Source organism: Tenrec ecaudatus, chromosome 9 (genome assembly GCF_050624435.1).
Source record: "Tenrec ecaudatus isolate mTenEca1 chromosome 9, mTenEca1.hap1, whole genome shotgun sequence".
NCBI lineage: Eukaryota > Metazoa > Chordata > Mammalia > Afrosoricida > Tenrecidae > Tenrec > Tenrec ecaudatus.
The window spans coordinates 73,820,203-73,847,956 of NC_134538.1; the positions used below are offsets into that span (position 1 = coordinate 73,820,203).

The 27,754-nt window shown below is 44.6% G+C and overlaps 1 protein-coding gene across 1 annotated transcript in view; it reads right to left on the reverse strand.

The window, feature by feature from the left end:
* Window positions 1-27,754, reverse strand: part of BMPER (BMP binding endothelial regulator) — a 283,741-nt gene that overhangs the window by 222,282 nt on the left and 33,705 nt on the right. The window contains exon 3 of the mRNA XM_075557553.1: window positions 21,748-21,847. Coding sequence (XP_075413668.1) covers window positions 21,748-21,847 — 100 coding nt within the window. The remainder of the gene's footprint in view (window positions 1-21,747; window positions 21,848-27,754) is intronic.

Consider the following 27,754-nt stretch of genomic DNA (forward strand, 5'->3'; position numbering starts at 1 on the left):
GAGAGATGGAGGCGGGAAATCAGAGAACCAAATCCAATTCGTGTTAAGTCCAAGTAAATATGAAACGCCTGCCAAGTCGGCCAGCAGAGTTTCCAAGTATGTTCTATATGTGTATTTTCGTCATCTGAATTAAAAAAAAACAAAACTGGAAGAAAGGGTGATTTTCTGTTGCTCATAGGGCAAGCCAAGAACTCTCCTTCTTATTCTGAGAGGGGTGCTGCCAGCCATGAGATTGTTCAGGAGCCCCCCCAAGCCATCCATCAAGGAGACTGTGAGGCAAGCTGGGGCTCTTTACATTCGTCTTTTCTATATGGGATAGAAAGGTATGGAAATAACAGATCCCCAGTGCAGGAAATCCAGCAACATTGTCTTGCCTCAGATAATTATCAGTTGGAAAGTTGAATCCTCTGCCATATTTGAGCATGTAAGGGAAATTTGGGCAATACTATTGTGAAATCAGACCAAGGTCAGATAGTGGAACACTTCACTGCTTCCACCACTGCCAAGTCCTCATACTGCATAGCTCCAGATGTTCGCTGATTCTGACTGACAGAATATCTTCTCAAACAGCCAGGCAAATCTCTTTAGCAAATGTCATGCATATCTTTCTTTCTTCGTGTCCCTTTCCCAGCTTCAGCGAGTTACAGAGACTTCAGTGTACCAAGCATTTTAGGAGATTGCACAGGGGAGGGATTCTTGGGAATGAGACTAGTTTTTAAAAGGATATTTTCACTGCGCTTGGGGCCTATGTTCTGAGATAACCACGTTAAATATTGTTTAAATGTATATATAACATATATGAGTGTATATAAACAAAATCCATGTCAGAAGGATATTTGCAACTTGCTCTTGTGCACAGAGAAGCTAAAGCAACTAAGAAACAACAACGATGATGTACAAGAGCTAAACAAAATATTGTAAAGCCTCTTCCAGAAGGCAAAGGGAAGTATTTTAATGAAGTGGGCAAAGGTCCGGAGCTAGAAAAACAAAAGAAAAGAAAGTATTCACCACTTCTCATGCTGAAAGAACTAAAGAAAAAAAATTCAAGCCATAAGTACTACCGTGGAAAGATTCTATAGGCAAAATAAGGAGTCCTGGTGGCCTAGCGGGATACTAGCTGGACTGCTAACTACCAGGTCGGCAGTTCCACACCTCCAGCCACTCCATACGAGAAAACGATGAGGCCATCTACTCCTGTACAGACTTACAATTTGGGAAACCCACAGCTGAGAGGCAGTGGGTGCTACAAGCATCCAGTGAGTGGAGTCCAAGACGACTAATAAGCCTCCAATGTTATGGACTGGCTTACTCACGCTGCCGAGGCCCTGCCCACTCAGAGGGACCCAGTAGGACAGGGCAGAACTGCCCGAGGGAGTTTCTGAGACTGGAACTGTTTACAGGAGTAGAAAGCCCCAACTTTCGCTCAAGGGGTGACTGGTGGTTTTGAACTGATGACTTTTTAAAATAGAAGCCAAACAAGCCACCACAACGCCCCAAGCTCCACATCAATTGATTGGGGCTCCCAAAACTATGTGTCGCAATCAAAAATATCTTCTGACATAGTTTTCCTTATTTCGCTAAAATAAACTTTCTACAAGGAAATTTGTAAGCACTTGTTAGTCTCTACTCATGATTTTTTTTTAAAAAGCACTTTTGAGATTCCAGAAATTTCCACAAAACTATCAGAACCGCAACAGATGGAAGTGATTATTTTGTGAAAAATTCACCATCCACTTAAAACACCACTTTTCGACCAAGGGTGATTGTGTCAGAGGATATTTTGGATGTGAACCAGAGGCTTCCCCGGACTCAGGTAGCTGCAGGAAGCACAAGTGTATCAAGACTGTGACTAGACTACAGAGGGGGCCTCTATTCTTCCCCCGACGGCTGGGCTTGACCACACTTTGCGAGAGCATCTCAGGATGTCGAGGGAGACCCTTGTTCACCTATGTTGACACAAAACTGAACGTCACACACGCCACTACCCTGAGTTCGTCCCCACGTGCTGCTCTCTCTCAAGATGATTGGCGTCGGACTGTGTGTGGTACACAGTTTGGGCTGCCCAGGGGAAGTCTAAGAAAACAAAATTAACTTGAAGATGGCAAAACCACCAAGAACTTCATAGAGTAGATTTTGGTGGCTAAGGAGGGAAGCCAATGGTCCTCCACAAGTCAGGAATAGAACCTTCAGTTTTCCCTAGGTAACTTAAAGACATCGATGAAATTCTTCAACAGTGAAAGAGTAGAAAACAAAAGTCACAAAGATTAAGTAATTGGATGGCTCTGTATGCTCTTTATATTTTAAGAGATATCATGATACACAGATATAGTCCATTAAAATAAAAACAACCTCACTGCCATCAAGTCGTGTCTGACTCACAGTAACCCTATAGGACAGCCTGCCCCTGCGGGCTTCTAAGACTGTAACTTTTCAAGGAGAACACCTCCTCTTTCTCCTGCAGATCACCCAGGAGTTTCCACCTGCTGACCGTGCAGCCAGCCGTCCAACACAAAACCACCACAACCCCTCAGCTCCTATAACCCACGTTATTGATTAAATAGAACATTTAAAGCTCAGAGGCAAACCAGTCTCACAAATAGTCTACCCTTCCTCCCCCCCCCCACCCTTTTTTCACTTTCTGGTGTAATTATAGATTTACAAGGGGCCTGAACAAAAGTATGGTGCGGTCCTGGGCCCCCAATCTCAAGGTTAACACCCAGAGTAACTCTACTACAATATCAAAGCCAGGTAACTCTCCTCAGTAGAATCTTTATGTTGCTAAAAAGCAAAAACATCACTTAAAGGACTAAGATGTGCCTGAGCAAAACCGCCATATTGGCTATTGACTCATTTGTCTGTAAAAGCTGAAACAGGAATCATGAAGACCGCTGACGAATTGATGCATTCAAATTATAGAACTAGCAAATATCGAAGTCCCGTGGATTGACTGTCAGAAGAACAAACACATCTATCTTAGAAGAAGTACATCCAGAGCACTCCTTAGAAGTGAGAATGGCGAGATTTTGTCTCAAGTGTTATTAGAAGGCACATCCCCCTGGAAACAGGCATTATGCTCAGTAGAGTCCATGAAAGAGAAGACCCTCCACAGATGGACTGACATTGCTGCAACAAGGGGCCCGAACAGAGCAATAGTCATGAGGATGTCCTAGGAGCAAGAGCTGTTTCCTTCTGTTGTACAGACGGTTGCTATGAGTGGGAATGGACTGGATGCCACCTGGCAACCAAACAATCCACAGAGATTAGCCCAATTCCACTGGGCTTCCATGTAGTCGTTTGCCTGTTTGTGTGTGTCTGTGTCATTCTATAGTTTAACCCCATGTAAACCACACGCTGACCACCTCATCAAAATACAGAACCGTCCATCACCACAGTCAGCCCTTCCTTCAAGCCTCCTTTCTACACTCCTGGTGGTCACAACTCTGCTTTCCCACGCCAGGATGTCATTACCAGAAAGGTTGTATAGATGGAGTTAGGCAGTATGTAACCTTTGAAGTTGACTTCTCTCTTTCTCTCTCTCTCTCTCTCTCTCTCTGTCAGCATAGTTCATTTGGGATTTCTGCAGGCTGTTGCATGCATCAGTACCGTGTTCCTTCCTATCCCTGGGCAATATTCCACGGCATTACCCCACTACAGCTCATCATTCCTCTGAGAAGGGCATCTGGGCTGTCCCTTTTGGCCCTTTGGTGAATGAGGCTGCTGTGGACAGAAGCCTGTGTGGATGCGGGTTTTATTCATGGGATAAACGCTGCACAGTGCAATTACTGGGTGGTATGGTTAGGGTAGGTTTCATTGGATGAGAAACTTCCCAAGTGATTCCACAGACACGATTCTCACCGGCCTGTGCTGCTATTCTTCAATGTTGTCAAAGCCACTGCTGTGCTGTACTGACCAAACACACATTGGGGACTCATTCCGGAAAGGGCAGGCCAAGTGCATCCCCAGGGAACCTGTGAAAATGCAGATTCTTAAACTGTTCCTTTATTTCCCTCTTCTGTGTCACTCTTCTGTACTGGGGTTCAGCAAATGAGCTGAGTCTCATTGCCTGAGATAATTTTATGGCTGGGCCAGCAGAAGGCCATGAGAAGGATTAAGCCGTATCTGCACAGCCTTCTTGGAGAGGACCCCACGCACAGTGCATTGGGGAGCTGAAGGAGAGACATTGGGTGCATTCTGTATCTAGGAACTTTCAGAACCCGAAAATGGATTTTTGAATGTTTGCCTTCAGTCAAGGCTTGTGTTTGTTTTGCTGTCATTCTTCTGTTAATAGTATTTGGTTTTTTTTAAATGCTAGTGTTGAACACCTGGTATATAGTCAGCAGTACACTAGTAATTGTTTAACAATCAGTTCTCAGGGGAAGGACACGCTAATGTGTAGTGTTCTCTGATCACCAAGGTGATGTACTGAACACAGAGTGGAGAAGACATGTGTTCCAGCAATCGGGGTAAATCAGAAAGCATTGTTATGGAATCATAAAAACCTTTATAACCAAAAATACTGAAATTTGACACTATTGTGTCTCGACATAGCCTCTATGTATGTATGCACACTTCTGAAGGTGGCGTTTCTGCCTCCCTGAGTTTTAAAGAGCTGCTATAAAGAGTTACTGTCCCAGAAGCTCCCTAGGGCACAATGACCTGGTCCTGGAGGGTCGCTGTGAGTTGAGATTGACTCAATGGCAGCGAGGGAGTGATGAGTCAGAACTGCCTCAATGGCAGTGAGTTCTGGGTGTTTTTGTAAATCCTTCCCCAAAGAATTCCACTCTCTTCGATTTTCACATATCAGCGCAAGAGTGTTGCCATCCCTGAGAGGCTCAAATGATATTCCTTTTCAGTGGTCTTTCAGTCTGGGCCACAGAAGGAAGTCCGAAGGGGGAAGATGGGGGCTGCAGAGTAGCTGGGAGGAGGTTTCCCAATAACGTTCTCATAGGACAGCCTGGCTACCCTCAAAGAATAAGCAGCTGGGGACACACCAAACTTCCTAGGCGGAAGGCCTGGCTTCCCATCTCCGTTAGATAGTCACCACCAGCCACAGCCGCTCGAGAAGATTGGAGTGCTCAGATTCCCAGATACTTGATGATCTTAGAAAAGGAAACAGATCACCGGGAAAATTTACAGTCGCAAGACAATTCTGAAGCCAGAACTGGATCACAGTATTTGATAATATTGCATAATGTGATGAAATACCTACTGAGAATTACATTTAGGTTATTATTACATCTGTTAGCATTGAAATATAAGACAACATATGAAAAGATACTTAGGCTTTAAGATTTTATTTTACTTTTTGAGCACTAGGGAAGTCAGGGATCAAGCACATAGGATTGGTCCATAGATAGGTATTCATTTTTTATCCCTATTTATCCATTCTCTCTTTTTTAAAGCCCAGTAACATTCCTAAAGGACTTAGATATGTTAAGATGTAAGCGTCTCAATAGGAGTAGGCGGTAGATGTAGTAAGGAGCTCTGAGTTATCGTGGATTTATGGGTGAGACAGAGAGCTGCTAGCCACAAAGTCAGTGTTCAAAACTACTCACTGCTCTGTAGGAGAAAAATGAGGCTGTCTGCTCCCGTTAAGATTTACAGTCTCAAGAGCCCTATGTATAGTCCCTAAGAGTGCTCCTTAGAGGCAATGCTATTGAGACTTCGTCTTACATACTTTGGACAGGTTGTCAGGAGAGACCAGTCCCTGGAGAATGACATCCTGCTTGGCAAAGCAGAGGGGCAGGGGAACAGAGGAAGGCCCTCAACAAGCTATATTGACACAGGAGTTGCACAATGGGCTCAAACCTAAGAACAATTATGAGGGGGATGCTGACGCAGGACCAGGTTACTTTTGGTTCCGTTGTATATAGGGTCACTCCGAGTCAGAACCGACTGGACAGCACCTGACAACAAGAGTTGGAACCAACTGGACAGCAGCGCACGTGCGCATGCATGTGTGTGATCGCTACAAAAACATAGACTCACTGTCAGCAAGTCAGTTCTGACTTATTGACCCAATAGGATAGAGTAAAACTGCCCCTGTGGGTTTCTGAGTCTAAATCTTTACAGGAGTAGAAAGCCTCATCGTTCCCCTGCAAAGTGGCTGGTGGTTTTGAACTGCTGATCTTATGACTAAGGGCCCAGCTCATAACCCACTAAGTAACTAGGGCTCCAATGAGATAAACAGTGAACTAAAAAGACTGAAATGTGGTCCCAATTTCTCACTTCCTTTCTTTTATTCTCTTTTTCCTAACGTGTATTCCGTGCACAGGTGCCCACTGCCAATTACAATGATCGACGCTAAGACTGGCTCTGCCCACACAAAAATTTCAGTTCAGTGAGAATTACAGGAAAAACCAAAACATTACACTGCATTTACGGCCAGTGTTGAGAAGGAAAGATATGTAAATCTACAGCAAGTAGCTGTGGAGGTCAGAAGTGATGTCCAACGTTAGATCTGAATTTCAGGCAAGATAGACATTCACTAGGTGGCACAGCGTGGGAAGGCAGCTCAGACAGAAGAGAGTGCACAGAACCTCATGGCAGAAGTGGGCACAGAACAGTGGAACGACAGGAATGTGAACGGAGGCCCAGAGAGGTAAGCAAGGACTTGCAATCCACTTCCGCAGGGGGAAACGGAAAAGCCGGGAGGAGCAGTTGGCAGCACTGGTTGTAGGCAGTGGAGTCTCTGCGTGGTGCAAATGGTGAAGGTGGTAGCTACTAATCCCAAAGGCTTGGGATTCCAATCCACACACAGGGACCTTGGAAGAAAGGCTAGACACCCTACTTCTGAAGAAAAGAAATCAGTCATTGAAAACCCTCTGGAGGACGGTTTTAGTGGCAAACATGAGGTCACTGTGAGCTGCATCAGACCAATGGCAATTGCCGATTGGGTTCTACTATATCTTTCATCTGGAAGGTCTTTTCCAGCCCCCAGCATTATTCTCCATGCTTGCGCATTCTGCTTTGCATGGGCACGGGCGCTGCTCCAGGGTGGTTAGTGGAATGCTAAGGTGGTCCCCAAGACCTGCATTGCCTGGTGGGTACACCTGTGTCACCCCTTGCCCCTGTGTGTGGCGAGGCGGGGAACGACAAAGGTTCTCCTCCTGGCAGTGGGTTGGATGACGTGTGGAGAGATGGAGAGATTTGGCAGCTGTAATAGACTTTTTGTCAATTGAACGTGAAGTTAGTGAAAGTGGAGATTATCCTGGGTCAGGCTGACCTCAGTAGGCAAGCCTGCAGAAGACGGTCAGCACACCATCGAGATGGTCTCCCACTGGCCTGGAAGAGGCATGCTACTCTCCCCAGGGCTAGATTCAGGCGTGTGAGGCTCCTGAACACTGAGAAGCTGTGGGGATCCCTCCTCTGCTTCCTGGGGCATTCAAACAGAAGAATGGAGTTAAATATATACACAAGCCTATGTGTGTGTGTCAGCGATGTGTAGTGTAACTTATTTTTAAATGTGGCAATAATTCAGTGATTGAATGCAAACGTGGCATGTGCCATTTTAGCAGAATGCGATGAGCTGGATGATAGCATCGAGGGTATGTGAGGTGTGAAGATCTTTATGCCACATGTGCAGTAAAAACAGTCGTCCAAACTTTCCACAAGCAAGAAAATGAGTCTGTTAACTCAGTTTCAACAATCAATATAAAATTCTGCTAATCTCCCACAAAGAAAATTGACTTTCACCAACTTTACTCTCCATAACTTATACTTCAATATCGATGTTCATTACATAACAAATGATATAATTGTATGAGGACAAATGAAAAGGTGTCATAAAATAATATTTAATAATAAAAATCAATATTACAACAAATTATTTTAGATAAATCTCTCAACAATGAAATGTTAAAATTAAAAGCAATTTGGTCTGTCTGTTGTTCCTACAATTTTTTTCAATGAATTAAGGTGCTCAAAAATGTCTACCTCCATACATAAGGAAAACAATGAATTGAGTCTTTCTTGAATCATTGTTATATGCTAGGGTTTCTGAGTTTCTTTAGGGACAAAAGTGGGTATTCTGTTATGTGACCACTAAGTTAGAAATATGCATAAAGCAGTTTCAACATTGGGCATCACGCATTTTATTTGATCTTCTATTAGAGAATTATTTATGCCTACAAGATTAAATTACTCTTTCCTGAATCTGTAAGCTTAGTTCTCATTCAAGAATGAAATATGTGGCACTTCTGTCTATGCAAAGTTTGTATTTAAGTCAGCTTGATAAGCCTGCGCTAATTTCTTGAATACCTTCGTGTGTTGGTCATGTGGTATATCCACATTGTTTAAGAAGGCAAATCTATTTAAAAGAACTTCATATGACTACACCCTTTTTTTATGCCAGACTCGAGTATGTCTTTGGTGGTATAATATGTATACAATTATGCAAAATTGATCCCTGGTTCTCAATAATGCATTTGGAGTATTTACATCTTTTACTTCAACTGTGGACTGTTTGATAAAGGGTGTGGACGTATTTGCTTTGTTCTGTTTTCAAATTGTTCAAAATCTTAACGTATTTAAAGACTGTATTAATCACTGGCAGCGATGTCTGCAGGTTGTGAAAGTTCCTTCTGAATATTGGTGAGCTTGACTCATTCTATGAAAATGCTTCATGAGATTATTCCACATAACCAACATAAATGTATTTCTAGTGTTTGTGTTTCGTTGGTAATGCTTTCTGGTTCTCTTTCGGTATCTCCTTTGGGTGCCTGGTCTGAGTGTATGACTCTAGGATTGCATGTACTGCTATAATGGATAAGAAAGGCATTTTCATATTGGATCGTTACCTAAACATGATTTCAGAACGACTCGTTGGTGAGCAGAAGTCAACTAACGTATACAGCAGCTGAGCACCAGAAAAACTATCAAGCTGCTTCCAGTCAACCACCTACTATGTGGTGTCCTGTAAACATTAAGTGAATGTATATGTAGTACATGATAAGAACACGATTGATTCATTATGTTCCAAGATTTCTATTGTAGAACAAAAAAGACCCTGACATGTTGGTTGAATTCTCCTCAGACCAGCAGCTGAACTGAGAAAAAGTAATTGTGCATACTTTACATAAATAATGAGGCACTTGGTTTGCAATTTCTTCACTGGCATGACGTTTTAAAGTAATGAGTGTGATGACTCGCTCAACAGGGTTTCCATCTGTCAAAGAAACATGTTGGAAACCACTTAGCTGATCTGTATGAGAAATAGCTGAAATAGCCAGCTACACCCATTTCACTAAAAGCAGTTTATCAATTTCATCACTTACTAGGTTTACAAATTTTCATACATTGTTTTAGACATATCCGATGAGTTACCATATTTTGAGATGCAAACTACTAAAAATTGATCAAACTGAGCAACACCATCAAGTAACCCCCTGAAAAAATTCCATTTTGTGGGAGACTCAAACACCATTTTTCCTCAAAAATATAGCCAATGTTCAGAGATAGACATAATGACAGCCACAGAGCATGGCAAAATCACGTTACAATATTGACATTCTTCATTGATGTGTGTTTCCAGCTCATGAGTTAAGCCAAAGCCACGCCTTGGGTTTCAGTATGACAACATATAAATCTCTGTGAATTGAATTGTTGTCAATTTCGTCAGTCATCTTCAAATGGGACTGGATGTTAATCCATATGTAACAAATCAAGAATTAGCTTTGGAGCTGAGTGGTTTGCAAACAAAACAATATATGGAGCCAAGTGATAAAGGACCCTGCAGCCGCCCATCTCACAGTTGTTCACCATTAGGGTTGATCCTAGGATTAGATTCTGGACACAGAGCCTTGTCTGCTCATCATCCACAAGTTTTTGACATCAACTTTCAAGTAGTCCACTGTGATGTTGACCTTTCAATCCAGCATTAGGGGGCCCTAATTCCACAAAAGGGGTGTATATTTCTGTCACTTACGAAAATTACAGATGCAATGATGTCCAATTATAAAATAGTTCCACTTTCGACACCATTTCTTTTACTACAGCTAGAAATAGATACATAATTTGGAGCAAATGTTGTTATAGCCATATTACTATTGTTAGTTTCAGTGCAAGCAGTACAAGTATAATCATTTGAATCTATTAAATTCATGCATTTTAATCAAGGAAGTATTTTCTGATTCATTACATTTTTAAAAGAAAGCTCATTTTTAAATTGGGTTTAGAGATTCACAGATCCTTTGTTCCATCTTCGACCAGCTTTTGGTATCAACTCTACTTAGTTTCCACCATTTCATTGTACCTGGCTCTGTAATTAGTTACCTGGGTATGTAATTTGGTTCTACCATCAAAAATAATGAGAATAATTTAAAACCAACAAAAGGTATAAAACAAGTAAAATGGACATTTGAATGTGGACATGCACACAAACATTTCTATTTGAAAATTAGTAAGTAAAATTTTTATTTGGAACATTTCCTTTTATTCAGTTGTGAAGAGAGAAGTCAGGAGAAATAGTACTTGCAAGAGAGTGGTACATAATGGGGGTGCTTCAAAATCTTCATGGAAAAATATAATTAAGAGATAATAAAAATTTTGCACAAACTTTTTGAAGACTTCAGCACTTCATTCGTTTGCCATCTGATGTGTGTGGGAGATTTCCACAAGTGTTTTTCATTTGAAACAATACTTTAAAAATTACACACTCCCTTTCTGTCCTTCAAAATGCGTCTTGACAGTTCTTTGGATGACTGATGACACCCAACTTGGGCAAGAGCCAGCGTCATGAGCATGACAGAAGGTCCAGATTCCTCAGGCATCACATATTTATAGAGCCACTAACATGTTCTTGTGGGAAGACATGAGAGAACTCAATGTGACGTGACAGAAGCCTGATCGGTACAAAGCGAGAAGGCAAATATCATGGTGATGGCCGACAACATGTTTACAATGGATATTTTATTCTTTGTGGAATTATTCGACTCCCATATTTGGAGCTACGTAATTGAAGTGGCAACTGCACCACTTCTGGACAAGCAAGTTCATTTTGAGAGTCAAAGCAGTACCGATTAATTTCTTACAAGAAAGTCAGGTTGAATTGATAAATAAATTAAAAATTTTAAAAAGAAAGTCAGTCTGAAGAGAAATGGAAAATGAAACATTTTACATAATCTTATAGTTATCTCAATATACTACCTAAAATATCTTCTTGAGACTTATATAATTATGTGAATATTCATTTATTTCCTCAAGGGGTTGGCCAAGTTCCTTACATAACTATTCTGATGAAATATAAATGTAATATTCTGATAAAAATCCATTACTGTTAAACATACTTTACTGCTTTCTTGGAAGATGAATTTAGAAACACACTCATTGATGCAAAATGGAAATATGTTTTGCAAAACAAATAAATATTGAACTTGACTTCCTCTTAATGTGTCTAATAGCTAACTGATTAGCATATACTCATATAGAATAATACCAAGCACTGTGTCCTGCTCAACAGACAATAAAAACAAAGCGACTTTAATACCTACATTAAAATTCTTAGAGTCAGATGAACAGTGGTATTTCCAGCATTGTCTTGGAGCCCTCTGGGTTAGGAGGAAGCCTGGTGCCATCGGGGCCATGCACTGGGCTGCAAACTGCAAGGTCGGCAGCTTGAAATCACCAGCCGCTCCAGGGGGAGAAAGAGAAGGCTTTCTGCTCGGTAAAGAGTCACAGACTCAGAAACTTCCGGAGGCAGTTCTACTCTGTCATACAGGGCTGCTATGAGTCAGAATTGACTTAACGACAGGTTTGGGTTTTGTTTTTACTGTGCTACTGTTGCGTTAAATCACGAGTTTCAATGTATGCTAGCGTGTAGCTGCATAAATGCCAGCCATACTGTGAAGTTATAAATACTGTTGTTTACAAACCTCAGGACATAACTCCGTACATAAATGCCACACAGTTAAAGGGCAACTTGACTGGAATGATTGCAATTCCACTTTCCTCTTGCTTTTGTGGGCGTGCCTCTGGGATGGGCATTCCCATTCGCGGTTCACCAGCACCCTGAGCAAGAGCACACCCTTGGGTTAGTATCACAGCACAGAGCACTGCTTACTTACCCTTGCAGCTGCAGGGGCTGGATCGGCAGTGAGGGAATGTTCTTAATCTCCTCTGACCTTGCCCACGAACTGCTCCCATTTGATTCAGTGGCATGCTGGACGCATGGAGCAAGAGTTAGCTATGACAGCCCACCCACGCCACTTGTTTTTCAAAAGAAATAGTGTCCTCTCAAGAGACCCATTAAGATAAGGTGTGGGGATTCCCTCCAAGGGGATCTGGGCAGACAGATCGCAATAAAGGTGCTCAATTGGCTTCAACAAGTTTGTATGTGGGCGTCCTCATGACCCTGCGTGAAATGCTATTTCCGGGCAGCACATTCCCGCAGGTGGGAAGCTGGGATCAGTTTCCTTTTGAGCCCCGCCATGTGGCCGCCACGACAGCACTCGCTTTTTCTTGCAGATCATCGGAGTCCTGGCTTTGGACAACTGGGACCCCTGTTTTTTGGGGGTTTTTTTGATTCCCTAAGCACATTCTTACTTTGCCTGCAGAGTTCGTCCCTCAGTCTACAACTGCAGTGAATTGAATTACGGCAGCACTGCATGGTCTTAGAAGAGGATCCTGAACCTCAAGTGAGACCCCCAAGGCCTGACTGACAGGTTCGTTGCAGCCTGAGGAGATCCAATGAAACTATGCCCAGACCCCTAACCACCAAGACTGAGAGAGACTACATAGTGGTTCTTTTAAACCTGCTGCATTGGTGGTAACCTGTGATGCAGCGATAGAGTGAGTGCAAGGCACTGAGGCACCTGCCGCCACAGGCAGCTCCAGGAGCTGCCAGAGAGAACAGGGTTGCTGGAACATAGTTGCCGCGACCCTCTCTGCCGGAGGTGCTCTGCACACAGGGGACCAGGAAGGCCAGGCTATCGTCTTTCTTGCTCAACGTGGCCCTCTCTAGCAAAGTGAAAACGGATACACCACAAGTCAGTGGTGAGCCACAGAAACCTAATCTTCCAACTGAAAAGCAACCGCAAGCTCCCCACTGAAAAAGTCCTCCAAAATCCCACCAAATCTAAAGAGCCAAACCCCCTGAAGAAACGAGCTGGGACGAATTTGGAAAGGGAACACTGCTCTCTGCTTGAAGCTTCTTTATGAAGTTTAACAACAAAAATTGACTTTTGTAAAGTATGGCTTTAATGTAAGTTTCGAGCTCTGTTTGAACAAATTGGGTCATTTTTATATAAAGGCCAAAATACCCTGGCTATTATGATAGGAAGTCAGTCAATGAAATACAGTACTATATACATCTCACAGTTAGAAAAAAGGAGAAGAAAATGAAAGAGAATACTCTAGTTCTGGTTTTTTCTATCTTGAAATAGATGCCTTTACTTTTCTTTTAAGTAATGTATAATTTTATTAAATGAAAATATCCAAATGTGAGGCTGTTTCTTTTTTTAATGTATTATTAATTGGGAGTTAATACATATATCATAACATCCCACAGTTCAATCACATCAAGTAGAATTATACAGTTGCTACCACAATCATTTTCCAAACATTCTTTTTCTTCCTGGACTCCTTGACATCGCCTCCCCTTTACCCGCCCACCCCCCCAAATGAACCCCAGCTCCCGGAAACCCTAATTCTACTTGCTATCCCCATAGATCCATCCATCCTGGATTTCATGTACCGAAACACAGAAAAACATGTTTATCACAACTTCAAGAAGGTGACCTCCAATGACGTAACACCTCTGAGATACACCCTACTATGAACAAACAAACACAGAACAAAAATACAGAAAATGCTGGAAACCAGATCAGGTCCAGCATGCCTCAGAGGGGGGATCAACTGACAAAGTTTTAACTGTTCAAGTCAGGTTTATGCCTTCGATCATCTATACTCCTGTCTCCAATGCATTCTATTTAGCAGCCATTTCCCTCCCATCCCTTGCAAGGACAGAGGGAGACCACTGGAAGCTGATTTCCAATGCAGTTCCCACCAAATGAATCTCGGGCTCCCAGCTGTCATCCAGAACCTTCTGCAAAGCAGATTCTCACAATTTAGGCTCTGATACTAATCCCTCCTTCAACTTCAGACTTACTTTTACTATTGATGCCTTGAAGACCAATAATTCTCTGATTGTATTATCTATTCAAAAACTATTATGAAACCAGACACATACGTACTCACAGAATCAAGTGATGTAGCGGTGATGTAGGCTGTACTGCTGCCATTTAAATAGTCATGGTTATTGAAGGGGGGGAGAGTAAGAGGCCCCCCCAAAATGCCAATGACTAGTAAGTCACATGTTCTTTTCAATCACCTTCACAGAATTTCCTTGTCTACACACTTCCTTTGAAATTGTGGGTCGACCCAATAGGGAAACAGAATACAGTGAGATGAAGTATGTGCTTAGAATCCACCTTCATCTTCAGACCCCTGGCTGTGGTTTCACTCTGATCCCACGGGCAGGCAGTCTGATACCAGGATGAAGGAAAGGAACATTTGGAATTGCCTCTCAATCTGAGTTCCTCTCTCCCTCCCAGAAATGTCAGGATCTTGAAAAAGTCATTTTATCTCAATCAGCCACCATTTCACCACCTGTTAAGCCAGATTCATATAAGAGACCCCCTCGGGGCTGATAAGAACAATCTCTATGGAATCTGAGCTTTAGGGCTTATCTTTTCTTCCAATCAGAACCAGTTTCCAGTTTCTGGCTCGTGACAACCCCATGATCTCATGGTAAACCCAAGTCAGAACAGAACTGTGTTTCTTCCCCATAGGGTTATTCAATGACTGGTGTGGGGGAAGTCAGGTGACAGGTCTTTCTTCCACGGTACTCCACCCACCAGCCCTTCCATCAGCAACCAGTGACGTTAACTGTGAGGGGGAAACAATGGTGCACAGTTCTACTCTCATCCTCCTGGGGTCACCGTGAGTCATAATTCACTACACTGCAAAGGGCTTAGCTAATCTTTTCTTCCAACATATTCCCCAAACCTCATCACAAGATACCATAAATGATAGCTACAGCATTAAGCTGAGGGCAAGTCATGCCTTGTATTGGACACTAAACCGGGACAGGCTGAGCCCAGGTTAATCAGATGCAATAACTGCCAAAGAATTTGGCCATGTTGTAGAAAATAAACCAGAGGTTGGCAAAAGAGCCGCTCTTTGGTCTGGGCTACAGACAGCAAATGGCTGTGGTTGCCAAAAGTAAACCAGAGTGACACATAGCTACCTCACCCTGCATAACCAAGGATGTTGAAACCAGGGGGCAACGTAGGCTGTCAACACAGCAGAGTGCTTGTTCTAAATAAGAATTTTTTATCTACATAAACATGTACTCCTGTATTGGGTGAGTAGCTGCTTCCATTCTAAAGGTCTCATGACAGCCTTCCGAAAGGCACAGTCATTGTCCAAGTCTCTCCCACACAGCACTGAGGAAGACCCTGATTCACTACATTGGGCTGGATGAAGGGTGACCGGTCATTCCCCGGGCTTCATGTCCCAAGGGATCTTGGTGGCACAACAGTTAAGGTTGGTTGTTCTAACCTAGCCAGCAGCTCCTCGGGATAAAGGCCTGGTCGTCTGCTTTTGTAAAGATCACCTTCTAGAAAGCCTCCCATGAGGTCAGCATGAGCTGGCATGGGTTTGAAGGCATCCACAGGAGCAGCAGCAGCAACCTTTATGGCCTCCACTTAACCCTGGTCCCTAAACCGGCTGTAGCAGTGAGCCTGACCGGGATCAATCCCCCCCCCTTAATCCTGGTCCCTAAACTGGCTGTAGAAGTGAGCCTGACCGGGGTCAATCCCCCCACTTAATCCTGGTCCCTAAACCGGCTGTAGAAGTGAGCCTGACCAGGGTCAATCCCCCCACTTAACCCTGGTCCCTAAACCGGCTGTAGAAGTGAGCCTGACCGGGGTCAATCCCCCCAGGAATATTTTGCCTTCTGATTCTTCAATCCCAGAACCTAAGTTGGCTGGCCCAATATAAGAGATTGCCATGCAAATATTTATATTTTGCCTCTTTCCTATCATTTGATGACCCGTCCTGGAATATTGTAAAAATCGAATGAAAACCTGAATTATTTTCAAAAAACGCCTCCCACAGTTGACAGTCCATACGAAAGCAAAACAAAGCCCAGAAGAAATACAAGATGAAAGGGGGCTGTGGAAAACAAAATCCTCATAAAAACGGAAGAGTACTTCCTGAATGGCTGTCATCGAAGTACCGTGGACAATTAATGTATCATGCACTATGGAAAGAAAGATGATGGAATTTAAGCTGTAAATGCTTGAAACATATTATTCGTTTGTGATCCACTAATAACAAACATATATTCAGATAACAAGCACATTATTGTTCAGGAAAGAACCCCAAATTAAAGGGTAATTCTCCATCCAAGTAAATACAGAAAAGCTGCCAGAACCATCTGTTTGACTCCCATGATCTCATTTGTTTTCATCAAGCAATATTGATTTTTTTTCAAATTAGATTAATCTTTTACCCAGTCATTAGGCTTTTGGGATAAAAATGTATAATCATTATCAGCATCAAAATAATAGCAAAGTTACACCAAAGTACTACTTGAGAGGAATTTATCATAATTTAATTACCTTATTGTTTTGAAGAATATTCTGGCTTACTGAGAGTTAACAACAATGTAAACAGTGCCACCATCCCATAAACACCTGGCAAGCAGCTCAGCAAATACTTGTTGAATTAATGAATGAATGGAAACTATGAGCAATCTGGTTGAAGCCAACAGGAATACAGTGCTCACACACACACAATAAAAGTAAGAGTCCTTTTGGAAATATGAGTTATCATATTTCCATTCTCAAGAATATCTGCCCCACAACTTCTTCCTTAATCCCAGCACTCAGTTTATATTAAATAAGTAGATGACATGGTCAAATTATCTTTCTTTTGTGTGTGTGCCTCTTCCAACCTCCCTCAAATAATCAACAGATATTTGAAAACTCCTTTGGGATTCTGATCCAATGGGTTTGGAGTGGATCACAGGAAACAGTACTTATAAACAAGTTCCCTAGGTGATAGGCACAGCAGGCAACCTCTAAAGAATGGAGGTGTTTCCCTGGCCTCTCCTGGGAACCTTTCCCTGAACAGCTCTTTAGGTATGGTCGTTGTTCCATTGGGTATGGTCATTGTTCCACTGGGTATGGTCATTGTTCCACTGGGTATGGTCATTGTTCCACTAGGTATGGTCATTGTTCCACTGGGTATGGTCGTTGTTCCACTGGGTATGGTCGTTGTTCCATTGAGTATGGTCGTTGTTCCACTAGGTATGGTCATTGTTCCACTGGGTATGGTCATTGTTCCACTGGGTATGGTCGTTGTTCCACTGGGTATGGTCATTGTTCCACTAGGTATGGTCATTGTTCCACTGGGTATGGTTGTTGTTCCATTGGGTATGGTCGTTGCTCCATTGGGTATGGTCGTTGTCCCATTGGGTATAATCAAGTGCCATTGAGTCAGTTCTCACCCACAGCACCCCTCTATGCAAGACAAGAAAACACTGAGTCACCCACACAGTTGGTATATGTGAGTCCATTTTGCAGCCAGTGTCTGCTCGTTTCATTGGAAGTCTTCCTCTTTTACTCTGGCCCCTCTACTTTACCAAGCATGATGTCCTTCTTCGGCAGTTGGTCCCTCTTGCCGACGTATCAAGTAAGTGAGACTGCTTTCACCGCCCTCTCTTCAAAGGAGTGCTCTAGCTGTGCTTTTCCCAGTACGGATTTGCTCAGTCTTCCGGCCGGCCGCAGTCTGTTCTTCAAGGCCATAATTCATAGGCAACCATCCTTTCATCTTCCTTACTCACCACGCTGCTTTTGCATATCCATATAGAGTGATTAAGAACACCATGGCTTGAGTTTGGTGCGCCACTGTCCTCAAAACGACACCTTTACATTACAGATTTGCCCAATGCACTGTGTCACTTGGTTTCTCGAATGCTGCTTCAGTGGGCGGTGAACCCCTGAAGTACTTGGCACTTCAAGCTTTTCGCTGTTCATCGTGACAGGGCTTACCCAGTTTTGAGGACTGCTTGTTTCCTTTACATTGAGGTGAAATCCATATAGAAGGCTGTTGTCTTTAATCTTCATCTCTAAGAACCTCAAGCCCTCTTCAATTTCAGTCAGCAAGGTGGCGCCACCTGCATACCACGGGTGGCTAATGGCCTTCCGACAACCCTGAAACTTCCTTAGTCCAGTTTTTCAAAGTCTTTGCTCACCGGACAGACTGAAAAAGGCAGCGAAAGAATGCAGCCCTGCCGTGTGCTTTCCCAGCTACTGCACCGTGCAGGGCCCCTTGTTCTGTTCAGACAGCTGCCTTTGGTCTCTGTACAGGTTCTGCATGACACAATTATTTGCAATGTTGTCCATAACATCGCAATGTTGTCCATAATTTGTTATGAGCCACACAGCCAAAGGCCTCTGCACAATGAAACACAAGTAAACATTGCTCCAGTATCCTCTGCTTTCAGCCAAGATTCAGCTAAACAAAAGGTGTTATTTCTTTGCTGATAGAAATATCTTGCATAGCATTCCCTAAACTGACTAAAATCTGTTGATCGTGAGGCAATTTTGCCTAGAGATCATTCTGTTCTCGGTCAGATACTGTCAGCAACCTCCTGCAACAATACAAGTCCTCATGGAATCCCTCTCACAGAAGAAGAAAAGGGAGAATGTCCGGTATTCGTGAGGGGAGCTCCTGGCCTACACAGTAACTGGTTGTCTAAGAATGTCAGCAACAAATCTCATGAGAATAAGAGCTAGAACAGGGCTGAGGAGGGAATTACCCCCAATGCTTCAGGCGACCAAGTCCGGGTTTAAGCAATAATCAAATCTTCCCCAGGGCAAGTTCCTCTCAACACTAGCTTTGTGGTCTTTCTTCTGTGACCACACAACCCCCTTTGGTTTCAGCCTCTTGTATCTGACCCAAGGCTGAAATCCAGGGTATGGCCTCGATGCCCGCACGGGGGGGATGACCAAGTGAGTGTTGACAGAACCCCACAACAGAATCACACGTGGCCTGTAAGAAAATGTCCAAGTTGAACCTGCTATAACCTAATGCTAACTAAAAAGTAGAAGGAAGGCAGGGGAAGAAGGTGCAAAGGCACTGAGTAGGAAGATATCAGTTAGGTAAGCGCATTCACATGGGGGCGGCGGGCTGGATTACAGCAAGAAATACACCAAATAGTAACAATGGTTGTGTCTGGCTGGTCAAGCTGATGAAATGATTTTTTTCACTTTTTCCACAGTTTAAACTAGTTTTCAACGTATCTACTGTAAACATATATTCCCATTCTAATTATAAAAATATAAATTATAAAAAAATATAAAAACAAAGTCCCAGTTTTCTCCAGTGCCTAAAAACGAATGCACATGACAAAGGTAGAACTGACGAACGTCTTTTACGAGATATTTTTACCACGATCAACAGCAAGAGAACAGTGCAGAACCGATGGTATTCATTGAACTCTGGCGAAGAGAAGCGCGAATTGAAAGTTACAGTGCAGAAAGAGAGCAAATGATGATTGACTCTTCAACCTGCACCTCCAGGGCACCTGGAAACTCAGAGCTGCTCAGAAATGCCCCTCATGGAGGGGTCTCTCAGGGCAAGACTAGGATCTGACCTCCCCCAAATGTTTCCTCACAACAACACAGAATGCAGAACCTGTACACTTGGAGAAATGCTGATGACAAAGAAGCAGGTGGAACAATAAAGAATGAGCTAAGTGAAATAAGACAAGCACTGTAGGATCTCACTTAGACAAAATATCTAGAATAGGCAAATACATAAAGACCAACATTTATGAAGCAGTTACCAGGAGCTGATGGGAGAGGAGGAAACAATTGACGAGGTTCGGAGGGTCCTGTGGGACTGTCGGGTAAGTGTTGAACTGCTAACCACAAGGCCATGGTTTCAAACCCCCCAGCCTCTCCATGGGAGAAAGATGAGACAATTTGCTCCCATAAAGATTCACAGCTTTGAAAACCCTCTATAATGTCAGTCTGAGTCGGTATGAGTCAGTGGCTATGGGTTTATCTAAAATTTTGTTTGTTTGGTTGGTTGACTGGTTTGGACTGTGTGTGGAGATGAAAAGCCATTGGAAATGGTTAGTGATTCACAATATGGTGAAAAAATTGATGCCATTGAATTCTACCCTTCCAATCAACCAACCAACCCCATTGCCAACAAGTGTATCCTGATTCATGAGGACTCTATATAGGACAGAGTCGAATTGCTCCTTAGGGTTTCCAAGACAGTAAAACTTTATGACAGCAGACAGCCTCATCTTTCTCTTGCAAAGCAGCTGGAGGATTTGCACCACCAAACTTGTGGTTAACAGGCCAAGCCGTAGCCAATAGCCAGGGCTCTTTGGAGTCTAGACTTCCAAACCAAAACCAGACTCACTGCCACGGAGTCAAGTCTGACTCGTGACACCCTTATACAGGACAGAGTAGAACTGCCCCAGTGGATTTCCAAGGCTGTAGAAAGCTGGAGTAGAGAGCTTCATCTTTCTCACACAGGACAGCTGGTGGCTTCTGATTGCTGACCTTGTGATCAGCACCTCAAGGCTTAACCCACTCCACTACCAGGGCTCATTCTCCCAAGACCCTACAAGACAATTATTATGCTCATTTTAAAGCCGCAAGCCCTAGGGTAGAGAGCACTTCCGGCTCAAGGACCCACAGGTACTAGGTGGCTAGACTGCACCTTGACTTGGCAGCCTGACTTTGGAGACCGCATCAAAACAAACATATACTGGCCCTGGGGCCTCCCGCTCTACTGAATCTATTCAGACCATTTGCCATGGGTGGACTCTGACTCGTGGCCAACCATGTGTGTCAGAGTAGGGCTGTGTTTCATGGCGTTCTCAATGGCTCCTTTTCTGACCGCTCGCCAGGACTGCCTTAGTAGGCACTATGGGTAGACTCGAGTTACCAACCTTTCTGCTCGCAGTGGAGAACATGTCCCTTTGTGCTACAGGAGGCTCCCATACAGGCCAAGCCAGGTCAAAGTACAAGCTGGCTCCCACCCTCAAGGAGTGAAGAATCAACTTAGATGAGATAACGAAAGCTAAAGAAGCTTAAAGGGGGGAGTGAGGAGTTGGAGCTGAGCGATCAGGGCCACCGGGAGCTTCTGGACAAGGTGGGAGGACAAATGGGGTTGAGGCCTATTGGGGAAGGATCAGTGTGTCCTAGAGAGAGCCGGGGAGTGTGGATGAAACAAGGACCCTTTAGAGATGCCAGAAAGCAAGCGGAGAACTTAGATTTAATTTGGAAGGGAAGACAAATTGTACAAGGGACCAAAAGGATTAAACATGGGGCTTAAAGATTCTGCTAGCCGAGGTGGGCAGGGAGGGGTGTGGAGGAGTCTGGGGAAAGCTGAATGCTGAAACTTCTTGGCAAAATACATTGGTGTGTGTGTATACCGATGGGCATAGGCGTCAGGTTTATATCTCCTCTATGACATTTTCACAACATGCCTTAGAAAATAAACCAAGTTGACAGATGCTCGCCATACTGCCTTCCCTCCACTAGGAGAGTTCCCTTATTCTCACCCCACCCCCAACACCACACACACACACACACACACACACTTCCCTCCCAATACCCACTGGCACTCCAGCCAAGAGCAGAGTAAAGAAAAAGGTGAGAGACGAGGAAAGGAAAGCGCCCAGAGCCAAGGACGCCAGGACCAGACGTAAATCACCTTTGCACCGCTCACAGCAGGCGCCCCTCTGTTTGATGGCCAGCGCGCAGTCTCGAGACAGGACTGGACACTTCTCTCTCTTACAGGTCACTTCCTTGTTCTAGGCAAAAAGAGACAGGAGACATTTGAAATCAACTCCAAACAGTATCTATCCCCAGAAGCCCAGCCCATGCCGAGTTTTTCCGAGCTTCATCTCTTCCCATCGTCCCTTCCTCTTGGCAAGAAAAACTCCAAGATAGCAAATCAGGTCTCGCTCACTCTGGCTTAGCATTATCTGGGCACAAAGGGCTTTTTGAGATTACGGGTAGGGAAGTGGGGCTGACCGTCCCCTCCTCTGAAAGCCAAATTAACCTAGATAACAAAATGTGTAGGGAGCAGCTTTCTCCCACTCTGTTCTAAGGTTTCTTTTTAGTGCACGCAACAGAAATGTTAATATTTGTGCAAATCATGCTTCTGCCCATTGGGCTACCTGGGCCAGGGCTGCATTGTGAGAACAAAAATATTTGCACACGGCTCTCCAACGATCCTTAATAGTAAAGTGCATTAAAAATGCAGCAATCTAAAGTTCCAACTCAAATAATGACCAAGCTGAGTATTGAATCGGCTCAGTAAGAGAAAAAATAATATTCCGCATGCCAAGCAGAGACACAGTCGTCAGTGTTTTACAGCCGGGGGACAGCTGCGCTGCATTAGCACGTATGCTAATGAAAGCGTAGTGAGCAATTGCATCTTGGGTTTTATCCTGAGAGGTTAGCTGTTAAGATGTCTCAGGGACGATGCAAACATGATGGCCACAGATTGTCCACACATGAACCAAGAAAATCCTGTCCCAGGGATTCGCCAGCATGTGAGCTTCAGTGAGTCCCTACTACATGTGGCTCCTTCTGGTGGCAACGCCAGTTGCAGAACCCTGATGGCCCCGTTTTGCTATCCAGGACAGTGCTCCTCAGAGAAGGTTTGTGCTTCTTCCAACCCTGCCTCGCTTGTCAGCTGTGGAGGTGCGTTTAGAGTGGCCATCCCAAATGCGTGCACACGCACGTCTTACCGTGGATTGAGACAGGCACAACCAATGTCACAGCCTGAGGTGGAGGCAAAAACGAGAGGAGACGCTGCTCAACTTGGGATAAATCTAGTTATTCCCCTCCTGCAATAGGAAACCCTACCGCGGGCCTGAGGATGACTTTGGAAATGCTGCAAAGGGTGCCGGGACACCTCACTGTCGCAGGCTCCGGTGGCTCTCTCCATTTCAGGTCCAGAGTCAAGGAGGATACATGTGAAGGAGCGGGGGGTTGGGTATTGAAGCCAAGCCCTTTACTCAGGTCTAATCCCCAGGCAGTTCTAAGATGAAACAAAGCACCTCGGGTGCTGCCTTCAAGTTCACTAGGCGTTCCATGACCCCCCCCCCAAGACACTCCCAGGGTCGAATTCTAAAATGAACCCAAATGGCCACCCCCTTTGTAAATGACCAAAACCTCCGAAAGTCCCAGGAGACCACCCCTTCCAGCCCAGTAGTCCAGAAGTCATGCCATGTTTCCCCTCCCGGCAGCTCAATTTCTAGATCAGTCTGGTTATTTCCTGGCCCTACTGGCTCTTGGAGAGGGCAGTGGTGAGTCAGTGGCAGAAGTGTCACCATCCACATGGGAATTAAGCCCTGGGTTTGATTCCCAGCCCACAACGCACCCCAAGCACCGCCAGCACCCATCTGTCGGTAGAGGCTGGCGTATTACGCCCACACTTCATCGGAGCTTTCAGACTCAGACAGACTAGGAAGGAAGACTGAGTAAGCTACTTCTGGAAACCAGTCAGTCAAAACCCGATCACCAGCAGTGGTCATGAGGCTGGCGCGGGAGCTGGCAGGGTTTTGGTCCCTTGAGAATGGGGTTGCCGTGACTCAGAGGCTGCAACTTATTGGTGACTGATAACAGCAACAAGGGTTTTAGGAGGCCAAAGTGGCATGGGAATAGTGAGTTCTCACAGTCCAAACGTTTCCACGGAGTGACACATGCTGAGCGGGACCATCTATATATGACACATGTGAACCAGGATAACCTACACATGGGAGACAAATGTGGTACCAGACTGATGAGGCCACCCAAGGAGCTGTCCAGTCACCAACTGAGAGGACATGCATCCTCGGCCCCCTGTCCCCACCCCACAAGGCTGCTGCCACCAATGGCTTGCTTACCATTCACTGGCTATGAGTGACACTGGGAGGGTGTGCTGAATGACAGCAACCCAAGCTCTTCACTTCCCCCTTTGGGCATCGGCCATCAAGTCAGCTCCAAACCATGACAACCCTGACCAGCTACAAGAGAACCCAACAATGTCCAATGATTGTTGAATGCCTTTCCATCTGAGGGACTCATCCCTCCGCACTACATTGGATAATCGTCACTTGTGGTCCCTAGGGCTTTTGCTGTATAACCTTCAGAGGTGGGTTTCCAGGTCTTTATTCCTAGTCTTTCCTGACCTCAATCAGCGGTTCCCAAGCATAGTTACCCTACTGCTTCCTTCTCAGGAAAAAACAAAATGACCCTCACTCCCCTGGCAACGAAAAGCATGTGTACCATAGACCATAACTTGGGATAAAGCACAGATATATCCTTTTTCAACTTCCCTTCGGTCATTCTGGTACTCCTGAGGGGGTGGTGTCGCCCACTTTAGGAAGCACTGCCCCCGAAGCTCTGCCGAAGCCTCTTCACCGTGGGTGACTCTTGTATGTGAAATGCTGAAGGCACAGCTCCCAGTATCATAGCAACAGGCAAATTGCTGGAACAAACTGACAGGTGAGCGGTGGTTTTATGCCGAGTCTCCAATCAGAGTCGCTATAAATTAAAATAGCCTCCGTGGCAGTATCTAGTAAATGCCTTGACAGAACACTCCTCGTTTAGTCCTTAAAGCGCTGCAACTGACGATTACCGGGATTCACGGGATGGGGGCAGAGAAGAGAGAGCGGAAGTTACAGACTAAGAGGAAAACACGAATCAACTTGGGTGAAGGGGAAGACAGTAGTCAACAAGAGGGACCTAGAAGGTGAATTCATTAGTTCATTGTGCCAACCTGGCCGATAAACACATGTGGGGTTAATTGAAGGTTGGAGGGCTAAATGGCTCAGTGAGCCTCGCCTTTCTAGTTCTCGGGTCTCTTGCTTTGTGGTCGTCATACCAGGGTGCAGCTGCCTGAGCCAGTTCCTGCTTCAGCTGACAAGACTCACTTCCTGCAAGACATCCCTGAGGAGGAGCCTTGTGGACCTACCCCGATGCAGCGCTGGGTACTGGAGGAGCCATGTGGTGGAGACACCTGCCAGCACTGAATTGCTTACACATTCACTGATGCGGCTTTCCTCCTGCAGTCAGAGTCAACGTGTGTGTTTTGTGAGATGGAGCAGGACTTTGGGGATTGGTATCGGACATATGGGTTACTGTTGGCCTTGTGGGCTTGGGCAGCACTGGGTTGGATTTTTTCTTGATGTGCACTTAACCTATATATAAAACTCTCTTATATATATGAGTTGCTGTGGATTTGTTTCTCTAAAGTAACCAGACTAACACATTATGGTATCTCGGGAGTGGGGTGCTGGAGATACAAATCATAAGATGGAGAGTAGATGTTTGTTTGACCTCTCCCTCATGGTAGTCTTTCTTCTGTCTAGCCAGAGGTCAGACAAAGCCACACTACTTACTCAGTTGTTTTCTGGGGAAAATATGGGAAGTATTAAAATAGAAATTTTGTAAGCCCACTTGATATCAGCCATTAAAATTTGATCTTGAGATGGTTTTAGGACATGTCTGCAAAGAAAGCTTTGAAAAGATATGCCCCACCCAGTGCTTTGGAGTACTCAGGAACCAGTAGTCTTTGTCAGAAGCTAGAAAAAATCTGGAACCATGAGGAAAACTCCTCTCTGGGACTGAATGTTAAAGGGACCCTGTGAGCAGGCTGAAATGCTTGCTAGGTGACCACCTGGATCTACTTGTTGAGTGGAAGTGGGAGCAATGCAGCAATAAAGAGATGGGTTGAGTTTGGCCACTGACACCTGTGGACTTAGTTTATAGGGGAAAAGGGAGAAGATGAGAGCGGGTTGACTGGTCTAAAGTTCATGACCTAGCACTAGGGGGTTGGGATTGTTGAGTATTGGTGAGAGCCCATGGTCTAAAGGCAAGGCGACTAATGAGCACCCTGTGGAGGCTGAGTGAGGCAGCCTACATTGACTTGACCAGAACCCGACCAATATGCACCTGTGAACTGGTGCATATTGTTGCTGACTTTATGAATGGCCTGTCCTGATTTGACTTTGCTTATGGATGCAGACTTCACAAGGTTCCAACTGGAATGAAGATTCTTCATGTCGAAAAATATGATTGTCTCCTCGGAGCACGGGGATGATGTAAGTGGGCGGTATATAAATTGGATACCAAAGCTGGGGGTGGGGGGATAAAGGCATGAAGTGGTTGGCTTAGAAACTTTCATAGGTGGGGGAACATATTCACAGGATTATAGGATTAAAGTGTAGGTGTTACTTAATTGCAATTGTGAGGCTAAAGAATGATGTACAGGTGCCAAGTTGGCAAGGGGTGGATTGAATTAGTCTACTGTGCCAACCTGGCCAATAAACACATGTGGGGTAATTGAAGGGTGGAGGGATAAATGGCTCAGTGAGCTTTACCTTTCTAGTTCTTGGGTCACTTGCTTTGTGATCATCAGACCAGGGTGCAGCTATCTTAGCCAGTTCCCTGCTTCAGCTGCCAAGGCTCACTTCCTGCAAGACATCCCTGAGGAGAAGCCACATGGACCTACCCTGATGCAGCGCTGGGTTCTGGAGCAGCTGCATGGAGACCCTGTCAGCGTTGAGATGCTTACATGTTCAGTGATTCGGCTTTCCTCCTACAGTCAATGTCATAGTTTGTGTTTTGTGAAATGGAGGAGAACTTTGTGGATTGGTGTTGGACATATGGGTTAATGTTGGACTTGTGGGTTTAGGCAGCACTGGGTTGAGATGTTTTCTTGATATGCACTTACCCTTTATATAAAACTCTCTCTTACACATATGAGTTTCTGTGGATTTGGTTCTCTAAAGTACCCAGACTAACACAGAGGGTTTCAGTTTTTTCAGTTAGTGAACCTGGGCTGGGTTAAAGACCACGCCCACAGCTTTCAAGCAAATAACAAATCTAAAATCTAAATCATGGTGTTCTGGCTCCAAGTCTTCCAAAATGCCTTCCCTCACACTCCCCTTCTCAATCCATGTGACATCATCAAAGTCTTGACGACATAGTGGTTACACATTAGACTGCTAACCACACAGTTAGCAGTTCAAAACCACCAGCTTCTCTGATGGAGAAAGATGAGGCTCTCTACTCTTGTGGGAGTCGGAAATCCAGCCCACCATGTCCCTGTAGGATCACTAACAGTCAGGATATACTGAGCGTGTGACAGTTTATCATCAAGGCCTTCAGATGCACTTTTATAATCACTCTTAAATTGCAAGCATCATACACAGCTGTAGTTCACAATTCAAATGGCAGAGATCCATTTTAAAAATCCCAAGTGTCCCTTAACAAAACGAAACACAGGGGTTTAGACTCACTACCACCAAGGTAACCAAGAAAAACCATCTTGGTACAAGTCAGGTTGCTTCCTTGGGTGACACAAAGGGTTTGCCCTTGGCCACCATCCTAAATGTTGGCAGTTCTAAATCCCCCAGCAGCACCCAGGTGGGTGGGGGTGGTGGCCAGGGCTGGTGACCCACTTCTATAAGGATAACAGCCACGAAAACCCTACGGAGCAGTTCTACATGGTTAACACACAGGTCGTCAGGAGTCAGAATTGACTCAGGTGTGGGGTGCTGTTTTCTTTCTGGTTGGTTTGCTTTGTGTGCTACTTGACATTGCTTAGGGTGACTTAGCCCTGCAAAGTGTCTCGTGTAAGGCCCCCATATGTTGCCACTCACTCCCCCTTCCCAAGGGATAGGGTGGGAACGCTCTTGACAGGCTAAAAGGCAGTTACCTCT